Source organism: Prionailurus viverrinus, chromosome D4 (genome assembly GCF_022837055.1).
Source record: "Prionailurus viverrinus isolate Anna chromosome D4, UM_Priviv_1.0, whole genome shotgun sequence".
NCBI lineage: Eukaryota > Metazoa > Chordata > Mammalia > Carnivora > Felidae > Prionailurus > Prionailurus viverrinus.
The window spans coordinates 76,548,407-76,571,757 of record NC_062573.1 but is presented as its reverse complement, the minus strand read 5'-3'; the positions used below and the strand labels follow the sequence as shown (position 1 = coordinate 76,571,757).

The following is a 23,351-nucleotide window of genomic DNA, read 5'->3' as shown; positions in this document are numbered from 1 at the left end:
GGGCAGGGAGAAAAAGATAGGAACGGGCAGGTAAGAATGCTTTTCGATTCCATTTTTCCACCTCCCGTATCAACACAGTCCAGTAAATGGACCCATCTCTGGGACCTACGAGAAACAGAGGGCACTGGCCCTCTAGCTAAACATGGCTACCTGGTCCCCAATGGTTATGGCCACCTACCTGCCCCGCACTGAGACACCCCCCGGGGACACCCCCAGCCCAGAACTAGAAGCTTACCTCCAAACCACTTAATCTGAAAACCCCAGCCAGTGATCTCAAGTGTGGTAGAGGAGGAAGGAGTTTTTCACCTGACATGACAGGCTTTCCAGAATTAGATATAACCATCAGACTTTTTAGTCCAACCGTTCATTATACATGAACAGTCTAAAGCTGGGGTTGGTGAAGGAGGTGCCCAAGGTTTTCCACGTTGGTAGGCGCAGACCCCAGACCAGACCTGGGATCCCCCAGCCCTCCCCCGGGCTCTTTCCCATTCCCCAGCTGCCTCTCAGCCCACTGAGTCTCAGACCTCTCATTAAATGTGTTCACAGCGTAAGACTCCCTCGACCATGAAACCGTCAGCTGTGATTATCCGTTCTGAAGCACCTCCCCAACGGGGTCAGACACCCTTAACGAAGCATTTTTTTGGAAGAGTTAAGCCCAAATAAAACACAGGGAAATCAAATAAGACCTCCCTTAAAAAAAAAAAAAGTGTGGGGGGAAAAAAAAGGATACCGTGCAAATGCCGAAGTACATCCTGGCGTCTGTCAAACTGGGGCTAGTTGAACCCAGATTTGTGAAGATAGACTGATCTAAAAGGGGAGAGAAGGTAACATGATAGAGTGATCGGTGACTCTCCAGCCGGGCCTAATGCTGATCCCCCTGATATGTGTGCATTTCCACTCAGTGCTGTGGTCTTGTATCTGGATTTTTGCCTGAATTACTCTGTTTACGGTCTCCGTACCATTAACATCCGCCATCTGCATACCGATTACAAGTTTCATGTTGGAACACGCATAATTTGGATTGTGAGACCGCACACTGAAGGTGCTTGTGCATACACAGCCCAGCAGCCTGGCTGTGCCTCCTTCCTTCCTTGTTCCAAAATAAACGCCTCTCGAGGGAAGGCCAAGGTCCCCGGAGCATTTTTTTTTTTCCCATCTCTGCTTGGGCAGCAAGCCTTCGGTTTGATTTCCTTCTCCCCCAGGTGCCGGAGTGGTCCAAAATCCAGGGTGATTTGTATGACGTCTTTCCAGACTCACCGGCACCCATAAGAGCAGGGTGAATATTTAACACTATCAAGGGAAAGAAATGGCAGGAAAACTTATCTCCACCCCACTGTGCAAGTTTACGTTGTTACTTTGCCTTGGCGGGGGCGGCGGGGCGTTGGGGGGTGGGGGGGGCAGCTGGATTGCACTGTGTAGTCTTTTCCAGCGGGAATAGTCAGGAGGCCCTACAGGAAATAGAAGGGAGACAATGAATGCATCAGAACAGCTTGCACAGAAGAGAGAGCCTGAAAGGAGGTACATAAAACGCAGGGTACACGTGGGGCCTTGTTGATCAAGGCTAATTAAAATGTTCCCGTCTCTCCTGTTTATTTGCTCTTAAATGGCAACATTTCAGAGCAGGTTGCTTAGCGCGGAGCATGGTAACCAAGTGATAGGGTGAGGTATCACGGGATTATACACGAGGACGGTAATATTCCTGGTTGATATCAAAATGCCAGTTTCTTGCACACCACTGCACTGCTGGTAGTGACCCCCAGCGAGCTATTAAGAAATGCCAAAGCGATTTATTTTTCCCTGCATATCAGTGTACAAATTACCTATTAAAGGAGGATTTGACAAGTAACCAATGAAGTATTTTCCCTATAATGTCACTGCTTCTAGAAGAATTTGAGGCTTTAATTAGAAGCAGATGATTAGGTCTGAATCCAGTTTTCTCTCGACCGCTCTTCCTGAATCACCCCCTAATTTCTCTATTTGCAGCCTCTAATTTCTGCATTCTGTGTTGTTGTTCGACTTCCGCAACATTAACTCCTGTCTGTGCGGGGAATTCAGAGCCCGTAAAAAAGAGTCAGAATTCCTAAAGAGAGCCTGGGGGTCTGCCTTCGCTCTTTAGAAGAGCTTGGGGTCCACACCTTTATTTTCCAATGTCTCAAATCTATGATTATACGAGAGACCCATTCTTCTTGACTCACTGTGTCCCAGCGGATCTTCGGGTAGCCTCCTGGTTGCTGGAGCTCAGCCGAAACCCTTAGTACCTCTTGAGGCACCGGTTTTTCCCCTGCCTAGAAGGTGTGGACTCACTCGCCTGTGTGTGGTCATGTGATAAGACATAGCCCAGCATTAAATCCTTAGCGACACCTGGGTGGCTCAGCCGGTTAAGCCTCAGACTTCGGCTCACGTCACGATCGCGCGGTCCGTGAGTTCGAGCCCCACGTCGGGCTCTGTGCTGACAGCTCCGAGCCTGGAGCCTGCTTCGGCTTCTGTGCCTCCCTCTCTCTCCCAAAAATAAACAAACATTAAAAAAAAAAAGAAGAAAGAAAGAAAGAAATAGGAACAGCAGTAGGTATGTGGTCACTCTTTGCCAGGGTTTTGGAAAGCATCCCCTTTGAAAACCTTCAGCTGCTTTCTTGTAGACGTTAGTGTCTTTGTTTCGGAGATGAGGTTCCTTGGACTCCGGGATGCCAAGGTACTTCCTCCAGGTCGCTGAGGTGGCCGCTGGCAGAGCCGTGATGTGAAAAAAGGTGATTCCAAGTCCCACGCCCTTCACACTCAACCATCTCTCCAGGTGGATCCCGCACCCAGGGTAGGAAAGCACCCTCTGCTTCCGCTGGGCTTTTACGGCATCCTTCGTGCAGTCTTACTTTTCCTCGTCTCTGCATCACTCGTAATGACCTCGGCATTCTAATGCTGCTCAGCAAGAAAGCCTCAGGAAGCAAGCCCGGGGCCACCTGGGTGGCTCAGTCTGCTACCCATCCGACTCTTGATTTCGGTTCACGTCACGATCTCACGGTTAAGAGATCGAGCCCCTCGTCAAGGACTCTGTGCCGACAGCACACAACCTGCTTGGGATACGTTCTGTCTCTCTCTCTTCCTACCCCCGCCTTGCGTGTGCTCTTTCTCTCTCTCAAAATAAATAAATCCACATGAAAAAGAAAAAGCAAGACTGGAGGAAAGAAGGAGAAGATAGAAGGCAGCATGCAGTTACTTCTTTCTTTTCTTGGAAAATTGTGTTTCCCTCATCCACGTGCTGCCGAAGCAAGAGAATTTAAAGTCACCAGTTAGAACTGCCTTTTCATTGTTTTTTCTCCCAGTTTCTCCCTTCCCTCTCCTTGTCCCCCACTCCCCCACCTCCTACTCCCTCCTCTCAGCCTTTTCTGTGATGGACACTTAAATATCCAGAAGCCCAGGTAGAAAGCTTTGGGCGATGTTGCCAACGTTTGCACCGTTAGGGTGCGACTGTTTAAAATATTTTTTTTTCAACGTTTATTTATTTTTGGGACAGAGAGAGACAGAGCATGAACGGGGGAGGGGCAGAGAGAGAGGGAGACACAGAATCGGAAACAGGCTTCAGGCTTCGAGCCATCAGCCCAGAGCCCGACGCGGGGCTCGAACTCACGGACCGTGAGATCGTGACCTGGCTGAAGTCGGACGCTTAACCGACTGCGCCACCCAGGCGCCCCATGGGTGCGACTGTTTAAACCCCCGCCTTTGCCCGTCACCAGGACTGGTCTCATCTCACACGCTGGGTCTTGACCTTTTTCTCTACGCTCGGTGTTTCTCTAAGTCAGTAGTGGGGATCCTCAGTTCATGAACACTGAGCTCCATAACCAGACATTGACTTCTCTTCTGGTTTTGTTTTGACGTTTTTGGTGAGATCGACAGCCCTTCACCTTAATTGGTGAAGTTCAGCCCTTTGTCTGGCAAAAACTTGTGTCGTGCCTGCTGTGTGCCAGGCACCGATCCTGCCCTGTGTCACCGCGTAAGGTACGAGTAGCCGGTGCCCTTGTGGAGTTCTGCAGGCTGGTGGGGACTCGGGATCCTGAACAGGCACGTGAGGGATTTTGTGGTCACTTCCACGATGAGAACCAGAGATGCGGTGCCAGGAAGCAGACACGCTGTAGACGCACAGGAGCGGGAAGAGGGCTCCAGAGTAAGTGGTCTCCAGTCCCACACGCGTCCCTGCACGCGACGTCCCACAGCCGCTCCCTTGCTGTGCACCCTGCGTGTTCCTTTTGTCCACCTGCGGTGGCTTCTCAGCACAGTGGACGGAGCGGTCGGTCCTCTGCTCCAGACTTTCCAACAGCTTTCAGCTCCCTTAGAGCAAAGTTCCAAGTCCTTGCAGTGACCCGTGCCGCCCTGTGCGGTCTGGCCCACCTGCCCTCTGGCCGCTTTGCTTGCAGCCCTCCCTGCTTACTCTGCTCCGGCCACTGGCCCCCTGGCTGTGCCTTGAGGTCCCCAGATCTCAAGACCTTTGCATTTGGAGCTCCCCTCTCCCTGACACGCCCTTCCCCCAGACAGCCGCAGGCCTCTGCTCAAGTCCCCACCCCCTCCCCCCCCCACAGTGAGGCTTTAGTGACCCAGCCTTCTTGAAGTTTATCGCAGCCCAGTCCTCAGTCACGGCTGGTACTCTGCCCCCTTTCCGTGCCTCATCTTTCTCCACGGCACTTACTGCGTTCTGATGTATAATTGATTTACTTGGTTACCGTCTGTTTTCTCCTCCTGGGCTCTAAGCTTCATGAGTGCTTGAGACGTAACAGATGCTCAGCAGAAGTTTACTCAGTGTTAAATGAATACGTGAATGAGTAATAGCCCGGTGAAGTTCGAATGGAAGTTGTTTGGGATAAAGGAAAATGCAGAATCCTCATAGGTGAGTGTCGCTGGCACATTTGAGAATATGGGAAGCACCTCTTCGTGGCTAAAGCTAGATTTTAAGGAGGGAAGTGATGAAAGAGAAGGTTGGAAGGACAGGTGGGGCCATGCATGGCCTTGAAAGCTCTGTTAAGGGATTTGGGTGTTCTCATCTATCCAGACGTCAGAAACCATCGAAAGATGTGAGGGCATGGAAGGACTTGATCAGATTGGCATCTTAGAAAGATCTCCGGTTTCCTGGTGGAAAATGCAGGCGAGAAATGGAGAGTGGATAGTTGAGGCAAGGTGGAGTCTCCCATAGCAATCAAGACATGATGTAAAACCACTGAATTTACGGTATGAGCGAAGAATGGCATGAAGCGGGCAGATACCATCGCTAGTCTGGGTACAAAAGATGAGGGAATGGGGGGCATCAAGGTTGATGCCCAAGTTTCTGGTTTGGGAACAGAATAAATAACGTTTCCGATCTTTGAATTAGGGGAAAGAAAGGTTGAAGGGATGCACATGATGTAGAGTTGCCATGTATAGTTGTTTAGGGTGTGCACTGCCCAAGAATACCTGGCTAAGCTGAAGAAGTAGAGGCTGGAATCCAGCCTTTCTTTTACTTATCAGCCTTGTGTCTGACCCAGAGCTCCATCTTCCAGAAGAAAAGCACCTCTTTCTAGTTACTACAGAGGCATCATAGGGGCTGACCATAGCCCTGAGATGAATTTGATTTTGAACTTGTTACAAGTGAAGTGCTTATGGTGTAACCAAATAGAAATATCTACTGAAAAAGTTAGGCATACAGGGGCGCCTGGGTGACTCCGTCGGTTAAGCGCCGACTTCGGCTCAGGTCATGATCTCGCGGTTCGTGAGTTCAAGCCCCGCGTCGGGCTCTGCGCTGACAGCTCAGAGCCTGGAGCCTGCTTCGGATTCTGTGTCTCCCTCTCTCGCTGCTCCTTCCCCACTCCTGCTCTGTCTCTGCCTCTCAAAAATAAATAAACATTAAAAGTTTTTTTAAAAGTTAGGCATACAGGTCTGGAGCATTATAGAGATCTGGGCTGGAGCTACGGGTGTTGAAACCATGCATGGATGACATCTTTTGGGAAAGCAAATAGAATAGGTGTTCGTGTTCAAGTGACATATACACAGTGTAAGTCGTACCTTCACTCGTTATTTTATGGGCACTTGGCGAAAACAAAACACCTTAGACAACAGTACTGTTGACGTTCGTTCGTTGGAAAGACCTGATGATTCATGATTCTGTCATATGACACTGGAGGTGAGAAGGCGTTTCTGTTTGTCATAGAATCATTAAGATAAATGCATCAATTAAATTTTTAGAAATCCCAGAGAGCCCTCTTCGTGTACGTGGAACCTCCTTTGGAAGCTCATGGAAGAGAACTTCCTGTTTCAGAATGGCCAAGATCAGAATCCTATGATTTTCCTCGTTGGAAGCATCAGATACGCTAAATGTATTTTTAATCATTTATTTATCTACTCTTGTAGTATTCCATCTGTAGTGAACCTCTAATAGAGCTGTCCAACCCCGGAGCCAGTGGATCCTTGTTTTTTGTGACCAGCGACGATGAATTTATCATCAAAACCGTTCAGCATAAAGAAGCTGAGTTCCTTCAGAAGCTACTGCCAGGCTATTACATGGTAAGTAACCGTCCCATCAGTAAAATCCTACTTGAGATTTTATTATTTTCCACCACAGTTTCCCGCCCCCCCCCCATGCTTTTAAAAAAAATTTATTTAGTTTTCTTTATCTTTGATTTATTTTGTAAGACTTTGTTTATTTGGAGAGAGACAGAGACAGGCGTGAGTGGAGGAGGGGCAGAGAGAGATTGGGAGAGAGAGAATCCCAAGCGGGCTCCGCACTGGCACTGCCAGCAGAGAGCCCAACACGGGCGGGGCTCCGTCTCACAAAACCATGAGATCGTGACCTGAGCCGAAAGCAAGAGTTGGACGCTTGATCGGCCAAGCCACCCAGGCGCCTCTTTTCCTATGCCTTTTTTTTTTTAATTTTTTTTTTCAACGTTTATTTATTTTTGGGACAGAGAGAGACAGAGCATGAACGGGGGAGGGGCAGAGAGAGAGGGAGACACAGAATTGGAAACAGGCTCCAGGCTCCGAGCCATCAGCCCAGAGCCCGACGCGGGGCTCGAACTCCCGGACCGCGAGATCGTGACCTGGCTGAAGTCGGACGCTTAACCGACTGTGCCACCCAGGCGCCCCTTCTATGCCTTTTTACAGTGACCCTGTGCCACGTTTCTTTCCCTTTGGTGAGCTTTGTGGTGTGTTTGGATTATACCGCAACGGTTATCGGATAGATTTTACAAGGTAAAGGAGCCTTGTTGTAGAGCAGAGTTGACCCACACAGTCCTGGGTTCAGATCCCAGCTCAGCCATCACCTAACTGTGTGACCACGAGTAAGTGACTTAACGTCGGAGCTGTAGTCTCCTTAGTCTGTGAAAGCTGGGAAATGCGTGTCTTCGACAAGTGTTGTGATGGAGGAAGGGTACAGGATGCGGGATAGAGGAAGCATTGCATCACGAGACTCTTGGAGTCCAGTACGCGGTAGGAATATGAGTGGTTAGCGTTCATCGAGCGCTAAGCTGTGTGTGAAACACAGCTGTAAAAATACTACTTAATTTCAGAATCTGCTGGAGACCTTAAATGTTGTAAATTATACACATAAATATAGGGGTCAAAAATCTAAATAAAAATCTTAGTGGAGAGCAGGCACAGATTTTAAAAGGTTTGTTTGCTCCTGGGGCACCTGGGTGGCTCAGTTGGTTAAGTGTCTGACTTCGACTCAGGTTATGATCTCACGGTTTGTGAGTTCAAGCCCCGCGTCGGCCTCTGTCCCGACAGCTCGGAGCCTGGAGCCTGGAGCCTGCTTTGGATTCTGTGTCTCCCTCTCTCTCTGTCCCTCCCTCTCTGCCTCCCTGCCTGCCTCTCTCTCTCTCTCTATCTCTATCTCTCTCTCTCTCAAAAATAAGTAACATTAAAAAAACCTTTTAAAGGTTTAATCCTAAACAAAATGGAAATTGTTTTAGAGCATATGGCCTATGTACTTTGTATTAGAGAAAACAGAAGATCCAGAAAAGCTAGAAAAATGCAGCCAATTTTAATTCTTTTTCCAGAGATACATGTTACTAACATCTGGTGTATGTCCTTACTGATGTATTCTATTCATACACACATTTTTAAATAATATAAAATTGGGATCAAACTGACATTGCACTTTACTCACCTGCTAAGTAAGTCTTAAACTTCTTTAGTTCTAAGCTTAGATAGAACTTCATTGTCCAAAATGGTAGTCCTTAGCCAGATGCAGCTTTTAATTTGAAATCAATTAAAGTTAAATGAAATTGTAACATTTAGCCAAACAAGTGGTTCATCGGAATCTTACTTGTAAGCTAACATAACAAATAATATAATTTACCCAGTTAACAAGAAAAAATGTGAACATCGTGTGATGATCCAAATAAATGTTGGGTAGAAATGAAGGCATTCAGAATTCAGCATCTCTTCCTAATTAAAATTCTTTCAATTGGGAGTGAAGTTTTTTAACATTAATAAGTGAACACACACGTACGATGCATTCCTCAGTCTCCAAGAGTTCACCTAATACCTCATGGAGAAGAACAAGGGCCCTTTCGTTGGAAATAAAGACAAAGGTGTCCTCCTATAGAAGTCCTGTCTGGTGTATTTGTGAGAATTTCTAGCAATAACTTTTGAGCACAGAAAGAAATAGAAGAAAAGTATAAACACCGTTCTCTATAAACAATACAGTCAAAAAGGAGCAAAACTTGGGGTGCCTGGGTGACTCAGTCGGTTGAGCGTCCGACTTCGGCTCAGGTCATGATCTCATAGCTTGTGAGTTCAAGCCCCACGTCAGGCTCTGTGCTGACAACTCAGAGCCTGGAGCCTGCTCTGGATTCTGTGTCTCCCTCTCTCTCTGCTCCCCCCCCCCTTGTGCTCTGTCTCTCTCTGTCTCTCAAAAATAAATAAACATTTAAAAAAAAGGAACAAAACTTCAAGAAAATTAGCCCGCAGTTTCTAAGGATAATGAGAGTCCAGATTTGCAGGATTTAAGATATGTCTACACCCTCCATTGTGTTCCATTATGCAGATCATACAGAGTAGGAGAATAGAAGGAAAGAAATGAGAGCCTGTGTATGACAACAGGAACTTGTAGTGAACATGATGAGAAGAGTAAAGATACAAATAAATGAAAGCATACTATAATTCTGATAAGGAAATCAAGTTATAGTAAGAACTATAATGTGTAAACAATAACCCCAAAAGAATTTTTTTAAGTTTGTTTATTTACTTTGAGAGAAAGTGAGCATGAGCAGGGGAGGGGCAGAGAGAGGGAGAGGGAGAGGGAGAGAGAGAGAGAGAGAGAGAGAGAGAGAACAAACCTCAAGTAGGCTCCACGCTGTCAGCACAGAGCCCAACTTCGGGCTCGAGCTCCCAAACTATGAGATCATGACCTGAGCCGAGATCAACAGTCCGACGCTTAACTGCCTGAGCCACCCAGGTGCCTCCCCCAAAAGAATTTTTGTAGTAAGAACTCTAAAATGCTTGCATCTGTAAAAACAAATATGTAAGATCAATATGAAAGAAACTACAAATTGTTATTCAAAGACATACAAAGTTCGGAAATAAAGAGACACGCGTCGTTCCTGAACTCCGTATTGGAAAGATTTCAGTTCTCCCTCATCAGTTTAGAAATCCAGTCTAATTGCAATCATGAGGGCTTCTTTGAGAAAACACCGAGTGTCAGCTGACCCTGGTGCTGCCGATGAGCCTGGGGGGTCTGGGGGCCCTGGAATGGGAGACCACGGTGGCTTCTGTGGGGGTCGAGGACAAGGAGTGGATCCTGGTCACCAAGCTGGGCCACCTGGTCAAGGACATGAAGATCTGGAGAAGATCTGTCTCTTCTCCCTGCCCATCAAGGAATCTGAGATCACGGACTTTTTCCTGGGGGTGTCCCTCAAGGAGGAGCTTTTGAAGAATATGCTGCTGCAAAAGCAAACCCGTGCTGGCCAGCAGACCGGGTTCTAGGCATTTGTGGCCATCGGAGAGGACAATGGACACATCGGTCCGGGTGTTAAGTGCTCCAGGGAGGTAGCCAGTGCCGACCGTGAGGCCGTGATCCCTGCCAAACTTTCCAGGGACCTGTGTGGTGAGGTGACTGGGGGGACAAGGTCGTCAAGCCCCACACTGTCCCGTGCAGAGAGACCGGCCGCTGTGGCTCTGTGCTGATGTGCTTCATCCTCGATGCCAGGGGCACTGGCACTGTCTCCGTCCCTGAGCCCAAGAAGATACGGACAATGACAGTACTGATGCCTGCTACACGCCAGCCAGGGTCTGCCCTGCCCCCCGGGCAACTTCACCAAGGCCACTTTTGATTCCCAAGACCTACACCTGTCTCTTCCCCACCTCTGGAAAGAGACTGTTCATCAAGTCTCCCTATCAGGAATTCACTGGCCATCTTGGGAAGCCCACACCAGAGTCTCTGTGCAGAAGACCCAGGCTCCACTTGTGTTCGCCACATAGTTTTATACAAGGAAAACAAAGTGAACTAAGTCTGTGTTTAAAAAAAAAAAATGCCAGTGGGATTTTTCCCTGAACTGATTCATTTGAAAATGAAAGCAAAACAAACAGAAGAAAGTGGAAACAAATATCGTTTTAAGAGCATTTAAAAAAATAAACGGTGGAAGGGGAAGGTTGTAAGAACAGACAACCTTATCATAGTTTTGATAAGAATTAAAATGGTGGACCTGCCGGAACATATACCAAAAAAATCTATAAACCTGCACTAATATTAAAGATGTGGAATTACTGTAGTTCTAGACATAGCCCAATATATCAATAGATCAATCGAGTCAGATAATTCCTATTTTCAGATCTTTCTCACACACACACACACACACACACACACACACGAAATAATTCCATACGGAGTAAAAACCAAATGTAAATGACCAAAACTAGTAAAAATTTGGAAGAAACTAGAAGAAATTATAAGCTTGGGGTATAACATCTATATAACAAATATATAGGAAGATATATAAAAGTTGGGAATTGGCGGGGAGGGGAGGGGCACCTGCATGACTCATTGGTTGAGGGTCCGATTTTGGCTCAGGTCATGATCTCACAGTTCTTGGGTTCAAGCCCCATGTCGGGCTCTGTGCTGACAGCAGCCTGGAGCCTGGAGCCTGCTTTGTATTCTGTGTCTCCCTCTCTCTCTGCCCCTCCCTTACTCACACTATGTCTCTGTCTCTCAAAAATAAATAAATGTTTTTAAAAAACTTTTTTTTGAAAGTTGGGAATTGGAAGAAGGATCAGGGGTAGTAGGGAAACTTTTCGTGACATAAATGCCTTCCAGCAAACTTCTTAATTTCTCGCCTACTTTTAAAGTGAAACACTAAAAATAGGCACGTATTTCTTAATAGTAGAAAAGATAACATGACTGGAAGAAAATATTTGCCCTGTAGAGAATAGGAAAATGCTACATATTCAGAATATACTGAGAAACTCCCAACAATAACCCAAAACTATAGAAAAGCAGGCAAAGGATATTAATGCATCATTCTTTTGGAAATGGCCAAAAATAACATTAAAATGTTACATTTCTCTAATAATCCATGGTATTCCCATTTTTCAGAGAACAAGTGTCCGTTTTTTAGTGATCATGCTTACAGAGCCTTTAAAGCTTGATACTTTGTGGCCCTGGTGACAAGTGACAAGAAACAGATGGTCTAACAAAGTGTGGCTGTGTATTGGTCTACCCATTTTTTGGAAGACACTTTTTCAGGAGCTATTAAAATTTTAAGTGCTCATCTTTTAGACCCCAGCAATGAGTTTCTTTTTAGCTCCTTTAGAGCATAGTCACACATGGCTCTAGTCCATTCTTTCCCTGTTTTGAGTTGGGTCTCATTTGGGACACTCTCTTTTCAGTTCAGCCACTTTTAACACCATGGGTTTAGAATGACCAAGTTACTGTTCCAGTGAACCACCTTAAGAGCCAGATCAGAAATAGCAGTATTTTAGTAATGGCCTTTAAAGTTTATTTATTTTTGAGAAAGAGAAACAGAGTGGGAGAAACAGAGAGAGAGGAAGACACCGAATCTGAAGCAGGCTCCAGGCTCTGAGCTGTCAGCACAGAGCTCGATGCAGGACTCGAACTCACGAACCGCGAGATCATGACCTGAGCCGAAGTCAGAGGCTCACCCGACTGAGCCACCCAGGCGCCTCTAGTTATGGCCTTTAATAAAGATAACCACATTCCATTTTTCATTATCATATTGGACGAAAGCACATATTTGATGGAGCATTATTTTATGAAAATTGGAGATTTAAAACATTTTTTTCCCTTTTTCTCTTTATAGAATTTGAACCAGAATCCAAGGACTCTTTTGCCAAAATTTTACGGACTGTACTGCATGCAGTCGGGGGGCATTAACATCAGGATCGTGGTAATGAACAACGTCTTACCGCGCTCCATGAGAATGCACTTCACGTATGACCTGAAAGGCTCCACGTACAAGCGAAGAGCTTCCCGAAAAGAGAGGGAGAAATCCAACCCCACCTTCAAGGACTTGGATTTCCTGCAGGACATGCACGAAGGGTTATATTTTGACACAGAAACTTACAACGCGCTCATGAAAACACTTCAGAGAGACTGCCGGGTAAGGAAATACCATTGCCGGGATTGCCCTGGGAAAGGCATCTGTGATAATGTCACCTTGGTAAGGAATGTCCAGAACAGACATGTGGAATCCCTTTGTTAACAATCCCAGTGCCCATCCATGCTTCCTTGATGTTGAAGGAACTGGTGGACGATAAAGGAATTGTCTAGGAGTGTCTATGAATTTTAGTAAAAAGCGAAGTCAGCTTTCTTTGATAAAATTAAACAAGAATTTTTTTTTTTCTTTGCTTTCCATCCTCCCCTGTGGTTAAACCGGAGGGAAAAGGAATTGGGTGTAATGCAGTGATTAGCAAGAAAAGCCATATACAAACCTTGGCACAGGTAACATTCCAACCGGGGAGAGAAGTTCCCTGGATACTTGGTGTGGGTGCAGCACGCTTGCTGAAATTATTTTGGGCCATCATGAATGAGTCCCAACACTTAGAGCAAAGACCGTAACGTGGAAACTTTGCCTGCAGGATTGTCAAAAGGAAGGAGGAATTCATAGTCCCTCAGCCTGCCGCTCTTAGGAACAAAATAACAAGACCCAAAACCTGGGAGAGATTTTTCCCGATAGGGTGAATTTACAGAAAGTAGGTAAAGGTTCCCTTGGAGAAAACGATGAAAGTGGAATTGTGATGGCTTCTGAAGAAGGATGATCATCTGATGAACATATTCTCAGAAAGAGCGTTTTGTGCCCCAGGTGAACTTGGGAATACCGTCTAGCTCCAAGCTAAGTTGGGCATAGCGGAGGCGGCCAGCGCTTTCTCTAGGAGTGGATAGGCTTCTGGGACGTATGAGCTGTGTCTTCCAGACTGTGGCTTTCTGGACCTTGTGTGGCCCTGGACAGACGACCCATGTTGGTGCACCGGGGAGGGGGCGAATCCTTGCTGAGAAACACAGTCCTACTATTTATGGGTCGTTTCTTTCTACCTGTTAGGATGTGAATGACGATGCGCAAAGGTATGTCATTGAGTGGGTCGTTTCATTGACAGCGAAGTTACTCCACAGCTCCTATTCTTAATGCCCAGTGCGCCAGACTAGCCTAGGATTTTTTGATGTACGTTTCCTTTCATTTTCTCAGCATCCGTTTGAAGTTGGTAACCATTCTCATTCCCATTTTAACTGGTGAATCATCAGGCTCTTAAAGAGGGCAAGCAACCTGCCCAGCGTTACTTAGCAAGTCAGGGGCGGCGCCCACACCTCCTTGGGTACAAAGTATGCGCTGTTCACAATTGACACGTAATGGCTCGCTGTAAGGAGTTTTTGTTTTTCATTATCTTTTCACAAGTCAAGGGAACTAAAGCAAACCAACAACAACAACAACAAAAATGTCCAGCTGAGCTATTCAGCTATCTGGGTGGATATGAATGATTCATGTTTTTCTTTAAAAAAGAAACACACACACACACACACACACACACACACACACACACACACACACACGTTTGAGTAGAAACCTTTTCCTGTGCTTTCTCTGCCCTCACAGGATGTGGGTGAAAAGTGACTCCCCGTTCCCTAGAGTTTAGTACAAGCCTCTCCAATTTTAGATTTTCTTTCTCTTTGTGTGCCTGTGTGCTTCTTGCCTCTTTAATATGGAAAGCCATTTTTTTGTGTGTCTTCTAAAACCACAGGTTCCTATGCCAAAAAAAAAAAAAAAAGGCAGGGGGGTGGGGAGTCAAATGCAAAAGAGGCATTGCACCAGACTTGCTGTTTATTAGTGTTTCCTGAGCCCAGTACTGACAGGACAAAGTCAAACATGTCTCTTCATCAGGAATGAGACCCTGGAGATTGGCTTCTTTATTTTTTATTTTTGGAAGATTTGTTGTTTTAAGGAAGGCCAGTGAAGAGGTCCTGAAGCCAGCTTCCTCTCATCTACCCCCTTGGGTCTTGACCCTGACTCAGACTGTGGAACTTCTTTAAACGATACACAACACTCATCTCCAAAAAGGCTTTGCTCAGGCTGGTGTGGGAGCCTTTAAATGCCTCGCTGTGAGGGAACCTGAGTCCCTTGCATGATCTCCCTTGACCATGACCACGACCTTTGTCATCTGTAGTCAGCCCCTGGCTCCCCGAGCAGAGCTGCCTTGAGGAGCTCAGGCGCATTTCCAGACTGGTGGGTCTCGAGGTGTAGCAGTCACAGGCCGCTTGGCAAAATGGACGAAAGCTGTGAACCGTCTCCCCAGAAAAATGCCCATCCGCTCCCCAGTTCCTGCGACCCCTGGAGCCCATCACAACCCACCTGCCTCCCCGAAGGCTGAGTCCCCGTGCCAGAGCCAGGCACGATCCTCTCCCTCTCTCTGTGTCTTCAGGTCCTCCTCGGAAGGGCCAGCCCTTCCCAGGCAGACACGAGAAGCCTCCTGACCTCGTGCTGACCTCTCGCTTCCTGCCCATTCCACTTCTTTCGGTTTTTGGCTTACCCCCTCATCCCCAGGATCCCATTTCCCTTGCGTGAGCACCGGCCAGAAGACACCTGCGTGGTTCGTGGACCCAGCACGGCCTGGGCCGGTTGTGCCCTGCTCCCCACAGTCTCCTTCCCCGATTCCCGGCTTCCCCAGTCTGAACTCGGGCCCTCGTCGGTAAGCCTGCCCCCCTGGGATGGTCCATCCCTGGCTGGCCCCTCCGCACAGCACCTTAGCCTCGGAGCTCTTCCAGAAAAACCGAATGGACTTCATCTTTCTGTACGGTTGAGACAAAGATTCTTCCCAAAAGGGCAGGGGATCCCCATCCTGGGTCCTCCCCAGTCTCCATGTTGCTGTTCCTTATCGGCGGTGTCTGGGGCACATGGACATGTGAATAATCCCCTTTCTGGAAGCATTTCCTCTCCCTGGGCCTCACTCTGTCCCTGTTGCGACAGCCCTCGGCACCCGTAAGTGAGCTTGACCCGGGATCCGAGTCGTGATAGCGGAGTACCATCAGGACACCGTAGGTCACTTGCTGTCGAAAACAGAAAGTAGGATTTATTCAGACCATCCCCATGCGATGTAAGCTGAGAGGCAATTCTTTCTCTGGACTCAGTAAGTCACCATGTCCCGTCCAGTCTGCCTTCTAAGTCTTGGATCTTGCCCCCGCCCTTTTTCTGCACAGCCGCGGCCTTTTTTGAGACCCCGACGGCTCATTGCTGGGAGTTTTGCAGTAGCCTCCTTATTCCTTTTCAAGATCTCTCTCTTCCACCACACCCAAGTGCTGCTGCCACAGTGATTCAGAGGCCCACCTGCCTGTGCACCAAAGCCCACTCTTCCTAGCTTGGGCCATTACCATCCTTCCTCCTCTGGCCCCGGCCACCTTCTCCGGATGCTTCTCCTTCTGAGCCTTCTCTCGCCTCCATGCAGAGCCCCTTCCTTCCACAGCCTTTCCCATCTCCTGGACACGTTCTGTGAAGGTTCTGGCCTTTTCCTGTGTGCCTCTCTCTGCTGGGCTCTCCCTCCCCGCTTTCCTTCACCTTCCTCCCTCACCTGCCCCCTCAGGACCGCCGCCCTCACTTGCTCTGAGACCACCATGCTGTGGCTCCCCAAGCACCCCGGATTCACATCTTTTGTGGCATTTAATGCACTGTTTTATTTATTCACATGCAGGTCCGTGAGCTTGAGAATCAGACCTTCATCTGTCTTTGTCTCTCCATTGCCCGGCGCTTAGTAAATGTTTACTGAGATACGTATTTGAACAAAGGAATAAGCACAGTAAACTACGTGATGACAAAGAGACACATTTAGGTTACATCTCCAAGAAAAAGCGGCCTTCGGTGACTTCTGTGTGTCTAGCTGAGTTTTGAGTGCTGCTTGTGGAGGAGGAAATATCCACTTTCACTGATGTGGCTGCCCTGTGGTCACGGAGATTGTAATGTGATAAAGCACATGATCTCCATTTCGAATCCCAGTCAAGGTACTGAGTGTCCCTGTATTAAGCCCTTTGCATAATAAAAGTGTATTTCTCTTTGAATTGTTTTTTCATAGGAACAATATTGGAGAAGTCATTAGACTTTAATACTGGCCCCTGTCTCCTTTAGGTGTATACCTGATCTGCCCAGCTAGACTGTCACTGTCTCAAAGGCCACAGCTCATTCCTTATATTTCTCTGCAGGTGCATTACCTGGCTTATTGTATACACTCAGTACCTATTGCAAGATAATGTAAAAAACCCTTTTGAATCGAAGTTTATGTGTTCATTTTGGAAGAATAATTAGGAACTATTTTTATCTTCATTTTTAATTGACTATAATTATTTCTTCTCTGGCATAGCCTCTCTATGAAAAATCGAAAGAGTCCCATATCGTTTAATTAACTTGATAAATTATTACATCCTACAATATTTACCGATAACTCTGGGGAAATGACATTGTTGCCAAGTATATTAGTGAGAACTTGGGTTTATAATCCAAATATTTCTGATTCCTTCAAGTGGGAGTCCTATCAGGCACAGTCTTGGTCATTAATGACCCAAATGACTTATTTTACCTTTATTGTCATTTTTTGTTGGGCAGCAGAGTTATTGATTTTTAAATAGTGTGGAACCAATTTTCTGTTTTCACGCAGATGGCTGTCACCATAAATATTAATAGGTTTTCAGAATTTAATGAAGCCAGTCTTAAGATTACTGAGACTTTTTGATGTGCAGAGTGGGATCCATCTAACTATGTGTGGGTCTAAATTTGCAAATCAGGTTCTTCTCAGCTATGGGCACGTTTGCCTGGGTTACCAAGTAGCTTATTTTCTATACTACTTAGTTTCGCATTATGGCTAGTGCTTACCCCCCAGCTGTAATTTTGTTCAGCATTAAGATTTTACACTTCGTGTACACAGTTTTTTTTCTTTCTTTTTTATATCGGTCACCTTCCCAGTTATCATTAAAGAGGAAAAAATGCTGGGACACCTGGGTGGCTTGAGTCAGTGGAGCGTCTGACTTCAGCTCAGGTCATGATCTCCCAGTCCGTGAGTTCGACCCCCGCGTCAGGCTCTGTGCCGACAGCTCAGAGCCTGGAGCCTGCTTCAGACTCGGTGTCTCCCTCTGTTTCTGCCTCTCCCCTGCTCATATTCTGTGTCTGTCTCTCAAAAATAAATAAACATTAAAAAATATTTTCAGTAAAAAATTTTGTTTCAAATAAAAAAGGAAAAAATGCTTATTCCTTATATAAGAAGAACTATATAAGAAGGAATGTATATATATATATATATATATATATACATATACATGTACGTATATGTATATATATATGTGTATACATATATATATACACACACATATATATATATGGTCTTATATAAAGACCTTATTTTTGTTAGGTACAGGAATATCACCAACTCCACATCTCTGTACCATTTCTTGAAAGATTACTTGCCCAAAAAAAGGCATAAATAAAGTCACCGTCTTTCAAATTATGTTTTACAAACACTCTAATCCCACGATGTATTGGATTTGCTCCATTGTTTTAGATTATAAGTTTTGCTCTGTATGCTATTATTGTTTTGATAGCATTGCAATATAAACACAAGGCAAAGTCAACGTTGGTGAACAAATAAATAAAACCAACTCCTAGAATCAAAGATTGTTTGAGCTGGAAAGAATCATAAAGGTCCCTGGGAAATAGTAGAAGAGTGCCTTCCACGCTCTGGTGTCAGAGAAAATAATTTTGGACCTAGATGTCTGTGCCTGGCCAAGCCAGATTTCCTTGTGAGAATAAAGACATTATCACGTTCTCAGGGACTTAAAAAAGGTTTCTACTTATAAACCCTCTTTTACAGAAATTTTTACTTTGAGATAATTGTACATTCACATGTAGTCGGAAAAAATAACACAGAGAGATCGCATATACTCCCCACCTGGTTTCCCCAGTGGTAACATCTTGTATGACCTTAGTGTAACATCAAAACCAGGAAGTTGACATTGGTTCTGTCCACTGACCTTCTTCAGATGTTACTAGTTTCATATGCACTCTTGCCTGTATCTGTAGGTGGGCATATGTGTATGTGGTTTTATGCAATTCTGTGCATGTATAGATTGACTTAACGGCCACAGTTAAGTACGGAAAGGTTCCTTCACAGAGATCCCTCCTGCTACCCTTTTAGATATAACTGGAGCCACCGCCCTCCCCCAACCCCTCCCAACCCCTTGCAACCGCCAATCTGTTTTCTTTCTCCGTAATTTTGTCCTTTCAAGAATGCCATGTAAGTGAAGTCATCCAGGATTAACTTCCGAGATTGGCTTTTCTCACTCCGCATATCCATCCAAGTTACTGTGTATATCAATAGTTGCCCCTTTTCACTGCTGAGTGATGTTTCATGGTGCGGAAATACTGCCGTTTAACCATTCACCTGCTGAAGAACCTGGGGTTTTTCTCTCTAGTGTTTGCTTATTGCAAAAAAACAACAACAACAAAAAAAACAGACGCCGTGAACATTTCCTTGCAGGTTTTTACATAAGCGTTATTCATTTCTCCGGCAGAAGTGCCCCGTGCATCTGCTGTGTCACATGGTAAGCACGTGTTCACTTTTGTAAGGAACTGCCATGCTCTTTCCCAGGGAGCCTCTACCCTTTTACATTCCCACCAGCAGCGTATGATCTCATTTCTTTTCATCCTCTCCTGCGTTCGCTGTCTTCCGTATTTTTTTATGTTAGCTATTCTGGTAGGTGTGTGTTTAAGTCTCTCGTTTAAGAATTGCTTGAGTATATGCTCCGGCAAAACAAAAGATAAACCCAATAAGAAGGCCGTTCGGAGATGCAGGAAACAGTGGCGAAAAAGGAAGCTGAAAAACTTACAGTTAAGTTGAGTGGTTGATCAGTAGGGCTTCCTATGAAGGAGAGCCTGAGGCACAGGACTTGGCCGCGTGGGTTTCTAGTAATAAGCCTTTCTCTGAGACTTTGAATGCTCACAGGACTTCATCTAGATCTATGCGATAGCCATGGGTATTTCTCAATTATTCTGTAATTGCTTCGGTATGTGTTTAATGTTTGCCCACTAAAATCTGCCCTTTAGGAGAACAGGAGCTGTATGACTTCGTTTTGTTACCCTTAAACCACTTAACAAAACAGCACTTGGCCCCATGTTGGTCTTTTGGGAAAGCCTCAGAGTAACAGTTTCTTGAGGGTGGTGCCTGATGTCCCAATTTAAGACAACACCACACCTGTTCATCAGCCCCAGAAAGGGGTTGATGTCTGCTCAGGCTTTTGCCGGTGGCCCCAGGTCCGCCACGATGCAGCTGGATGATGGCAGGGAGCTTCTGTTGGCAGCGGGAGAAGGGAGAAAATGGTCAGTACGAGAGAGTTCTGGGGAAGCTACAGAAGTCATTGCATTGTATTGCTTTTCTTCTCTAGCTGTTCTTGACTTTCTGCCAACTTGGGGGTACCTCACCTTGAGCCAGACAAATAATTCTCAATACTTGCAAAACCAGCTGCTCCAGTTTTTGGTGGAGGCAGGGTCCCATCTTAGATGCAACGTGCAGATACTGAAGTAGCTGAGCCTTTAGAACACATCATCCATAATACGTAATCCGAAAACACATGCACAGGATACAGTACTTGACATCCTATCTCCTGGATTTCAAGCCATTTTCAAGGCTCATTGCGTCTGCAGGTTGGACCAGTTGACGTTGATTGTGGACTTGCTTCGTATTAATTATAGGTGGGTTCTCGTCGAGCCTCCCCATGGCCCTGTGGCATAAGTGAGTGCCATGATTCCCTTTCTGATATGGAGAAATGGAGATGCGGGACAGGTGACACCTCCCGGGTCCCCAGAGCTCACATGCTGGGTCCCAGCTCACACACAGGCATCTCTGACTCCAGACCCAGGACCTCTTACCAGTGTGCTCTCCATAAGGAGCCTCTAGGTACCAAAGGGGAACATCTGCTAAAATGAAAACCTTAAGTCCCACCACGGGTTTGAAGAGGGTGGGCTTCAAGTGCACGGTGACAGTTTTCCCGCTCCGACACAGAGCTGGTGGGAAAGGTGCTGTAGAGAAAAGACGCTACAAACGCAGAGAACTCAGTTTGGACAGGGCAGTGGGTTAACGTGCGACCTTCTTCACCGAAGGAGGGAGCGAGGAGAACAGTGACCGAGGAACACAAAATAAAATCAGGAACCCAAACATTTAATTTTAAAAGATTAATGGAAAGTGTAATCAAGCCCGTTAACACCTCCCAACTGTTACCAACATGCCTGTGCGTCAAATCCGATTGACTGAAGAGCAGGACTTCTTTCTGAGAAACGTGACAGTTACAGCGAAGTAGGTGGTTTGACAAAGATTGTTTTTCACCTCGTGTGGAGAGGGAGACGAGGCTTTCGATGTGCTGTTGGGTCCTGCGTGAGCAGCTTTCAAGAATGCTCCTCGACTGCCAGCAGAAATGGCAGGATTTTCAAGCCAGTGTTTGTTTTTATCCTCCCTTCAAACCAAATGGAGCCTTGTGAAAATTTCTACAGAAGAAAAATAGGAGGCTGAAACCATCTTCCTCGCCCCTATGTAAACTCCTTTTCCTTTGCCTGAAAGATCACCTAAAATGAGAGAATTTAAGTATCCCCAACATACGGTGGTGGTGGTTCTGTGCCTAACCAGCTTTCGTTTTAAGTAACTTGTCACGCAGAAATAGAAATATGTAACAGTTCAACTTAACAGAAGCAGAAGTCCTTGGGCTTATGAAATGGAATGCTGCCATGTCTAATATATTAGGGTTTTCTGCTCGGGTGTGCAAAGAACCTGCCTGTCTTTGATTTTCTAGTTGACCGTAAATGTAGAGGTAAGGTCAAGGTAGGTTCCCGAATGGAAGGACTCACAAAATATCCGAGGGGAGGAAGGAGAGTGAAGGAAATGTCCCCACTGGGAATCCTGGGAAGCCTGAGGAGAGCCACAGCCGCAAGGGGAAGTGACCTCAGGGGGACATGACCGTAGCAACTCTGCCTTTGAAGATGGGTCTGGAAAGCCTTTGAGGTTGGCCAGTGTGGATCCGGTTGTGGATTCCAGCGTGAGTCAGTCACATGGATGACCGTGTGAAGTAGAGCAGGACTGTCCACACTCAAACTAACGGAGACAAAGGACAGCAAACCCTAGTGGCTTCTAAAATGGTGCTGAGAAGCTCCATAGCTTAGGAGAAACTTCTGGAATTTGGTGATGGACGGAGTTGCAGAGACTGAAGCAGCGTTCGAGAGTTTCCAAGGTCTGGGAAAATGTTACAAAGTTTAGAAAATGGCTCAGAACTATCTCGTGGCATGTTACCCAGCTTGCTGTGCACCCATCACACGTGATCTTGTCTTCCTCCCGGAAACCTGCACCTCCAGCAAGTAGAAACACTTCCAAAGGAGGAAATCGGTTTGATTTCGGCGGGACTTTATTCTATTTGTTTGACATCCATCCGTGCTGCGTCCCCGCCCTGCTGCAGGAACCCGGGGCCCGCGTGACGGCCTTGTGAAAGGCAAGGTACTTCCTGGGCCACGTCGTAGTTCCAGCGCTTTCCAAGAAGACAAGCACATGCTGGCTTCTGAGAGGCTTTGGCTCACGTAAATAGCTGCTCATCCCCGTCAGCGGCAGTCAACACTTTCCATCTGGCCCCCTCCCCTGCAAGTGAATGTTCCTTTGATGTCACCAGTGTTCTTCCTTCAAAGACATTTTTTAATGTAGTGCTTTGATCAGGCGAGTAGACCTCTTCTCTCCTCACTTTCATCCCTTGAAATTCTGCCCTCCTGCCTGGCGAGGAATTTCTGCCTCCCCCACAAGCGTGAGGTGGCCAAGAACAATCTGTTATTTATGAGTTGATGGATTAAATTTCAACTTTTTATTTCAGACGGACATACCTGTGCCCTTTCCTACATGTCTGCTTCAAAAAACCTGTTTCCAAAGGGGGTGCGTTTGCCCCTGGACACGTCGGTTGCCCATAGCTCTTCAGGATGCAGGGAAGTTAAACCCTGATGGTTACCTTAAATACCGGTGCCCAAACCTGAATGTGAGCCTGCTTGGAGCCTGTGTCTCGCTGACTTCCTCCCTTCGTTTCTCCACACGAAGACCTCGTGTGTAAACTTTGCCCGTTTGTCCACGTCCGGCCGGCTCCAGCCGTTTCCAAAACCAAACGTGCTGGGTGCCAGCACTCTGCTCCCCAAGTTCTCGTTCTCATGCACCTGCTAATCTGGCTTCAGACAATGACGTGCATCCTCAGGAGGTAGAGATTAGCCATCCTCTGATGGTCCTCTCTCCGAAACAGCTCCCCACCTTCTTTCTAGATTATTTGCGATTTCAGGGGGAAAAAAAAAGGCAACAGCCTCATCTTCACAGAACAACGAAAGCAGTGATCCCAGGTTGCAGATTTCCTTCTCTACGCTCAGATGTGCAGGAGAGAGTCAAGTTTGTTTGTTTGTTTGTTTGTTTTTTTCCGCTACACTTGATCACTAGAACCCACCTCCACAAATGTAAGCTTGCACATTTAATGTTTCCGTCTCTTCTCGTTTGGTCACCTCCGCAGTTTAAATATTCTCCTTGTTCAGAGTTGAGCTCTCTCTCTCTCCGGGCAGGTGTAAGCCATCCCTCTTTCATTCCTCCATTTTTTTAGGGAAACACCATTGGAGTTTCTATCACTTGGTGATACATGGAGACAAGAACATTGCCTCAAGCTCTTTAACTTTCTGTATTTTGTTTTTCTCTCTTAGATCATCACACTCAGGTTCCGTGGAATGTGGCATTGAGTCGCCCTCTTAGACGTTCTTCACTTGTGACCGTGCACATGCTACTGTTTTAAAAACTAAATTGTAATACCTCAAGACCCCAGAGACTTTCTGTTACTTGCAGGGTTTTCTGTCCCTTCTCCAAACTCG

The 23,351-nt window shown here is 46.4% G+C and overlaps 1 protein-coding gene across 4 annotated transcripts in view; it reads left to right on the top strand.

Annotated features, from left to right (window-relative positions):
- The window catches only part of PIP5K1B (phosphatidylinositol-4-phosphate 5-kinase type 1 beta), a 314,990-nt gene that overhangs the window by 187,624 nt on the left and 104,015 nt on the right, over positions 1 to 23,351 (top strand). For all 4 annotated transcript variants that reach the window (XM_047829493.1, XM_047829491.1, XM_047829492.1 and 1 more), the window contains 2 exons: positions 6,364 to 6,516; positions 12,267 to 12,566. In XM_047829493.1, coding sequence (XP_047685449.1) covers positions 6,364 to 6,516; positions 12,267 to 12,566 — 453 coding nt within the window. The remainder of the gene's footprint in view (positions 1 to 6,363; positions 6,517 to 12,266; positions 12,567 to 23,351) is intronic.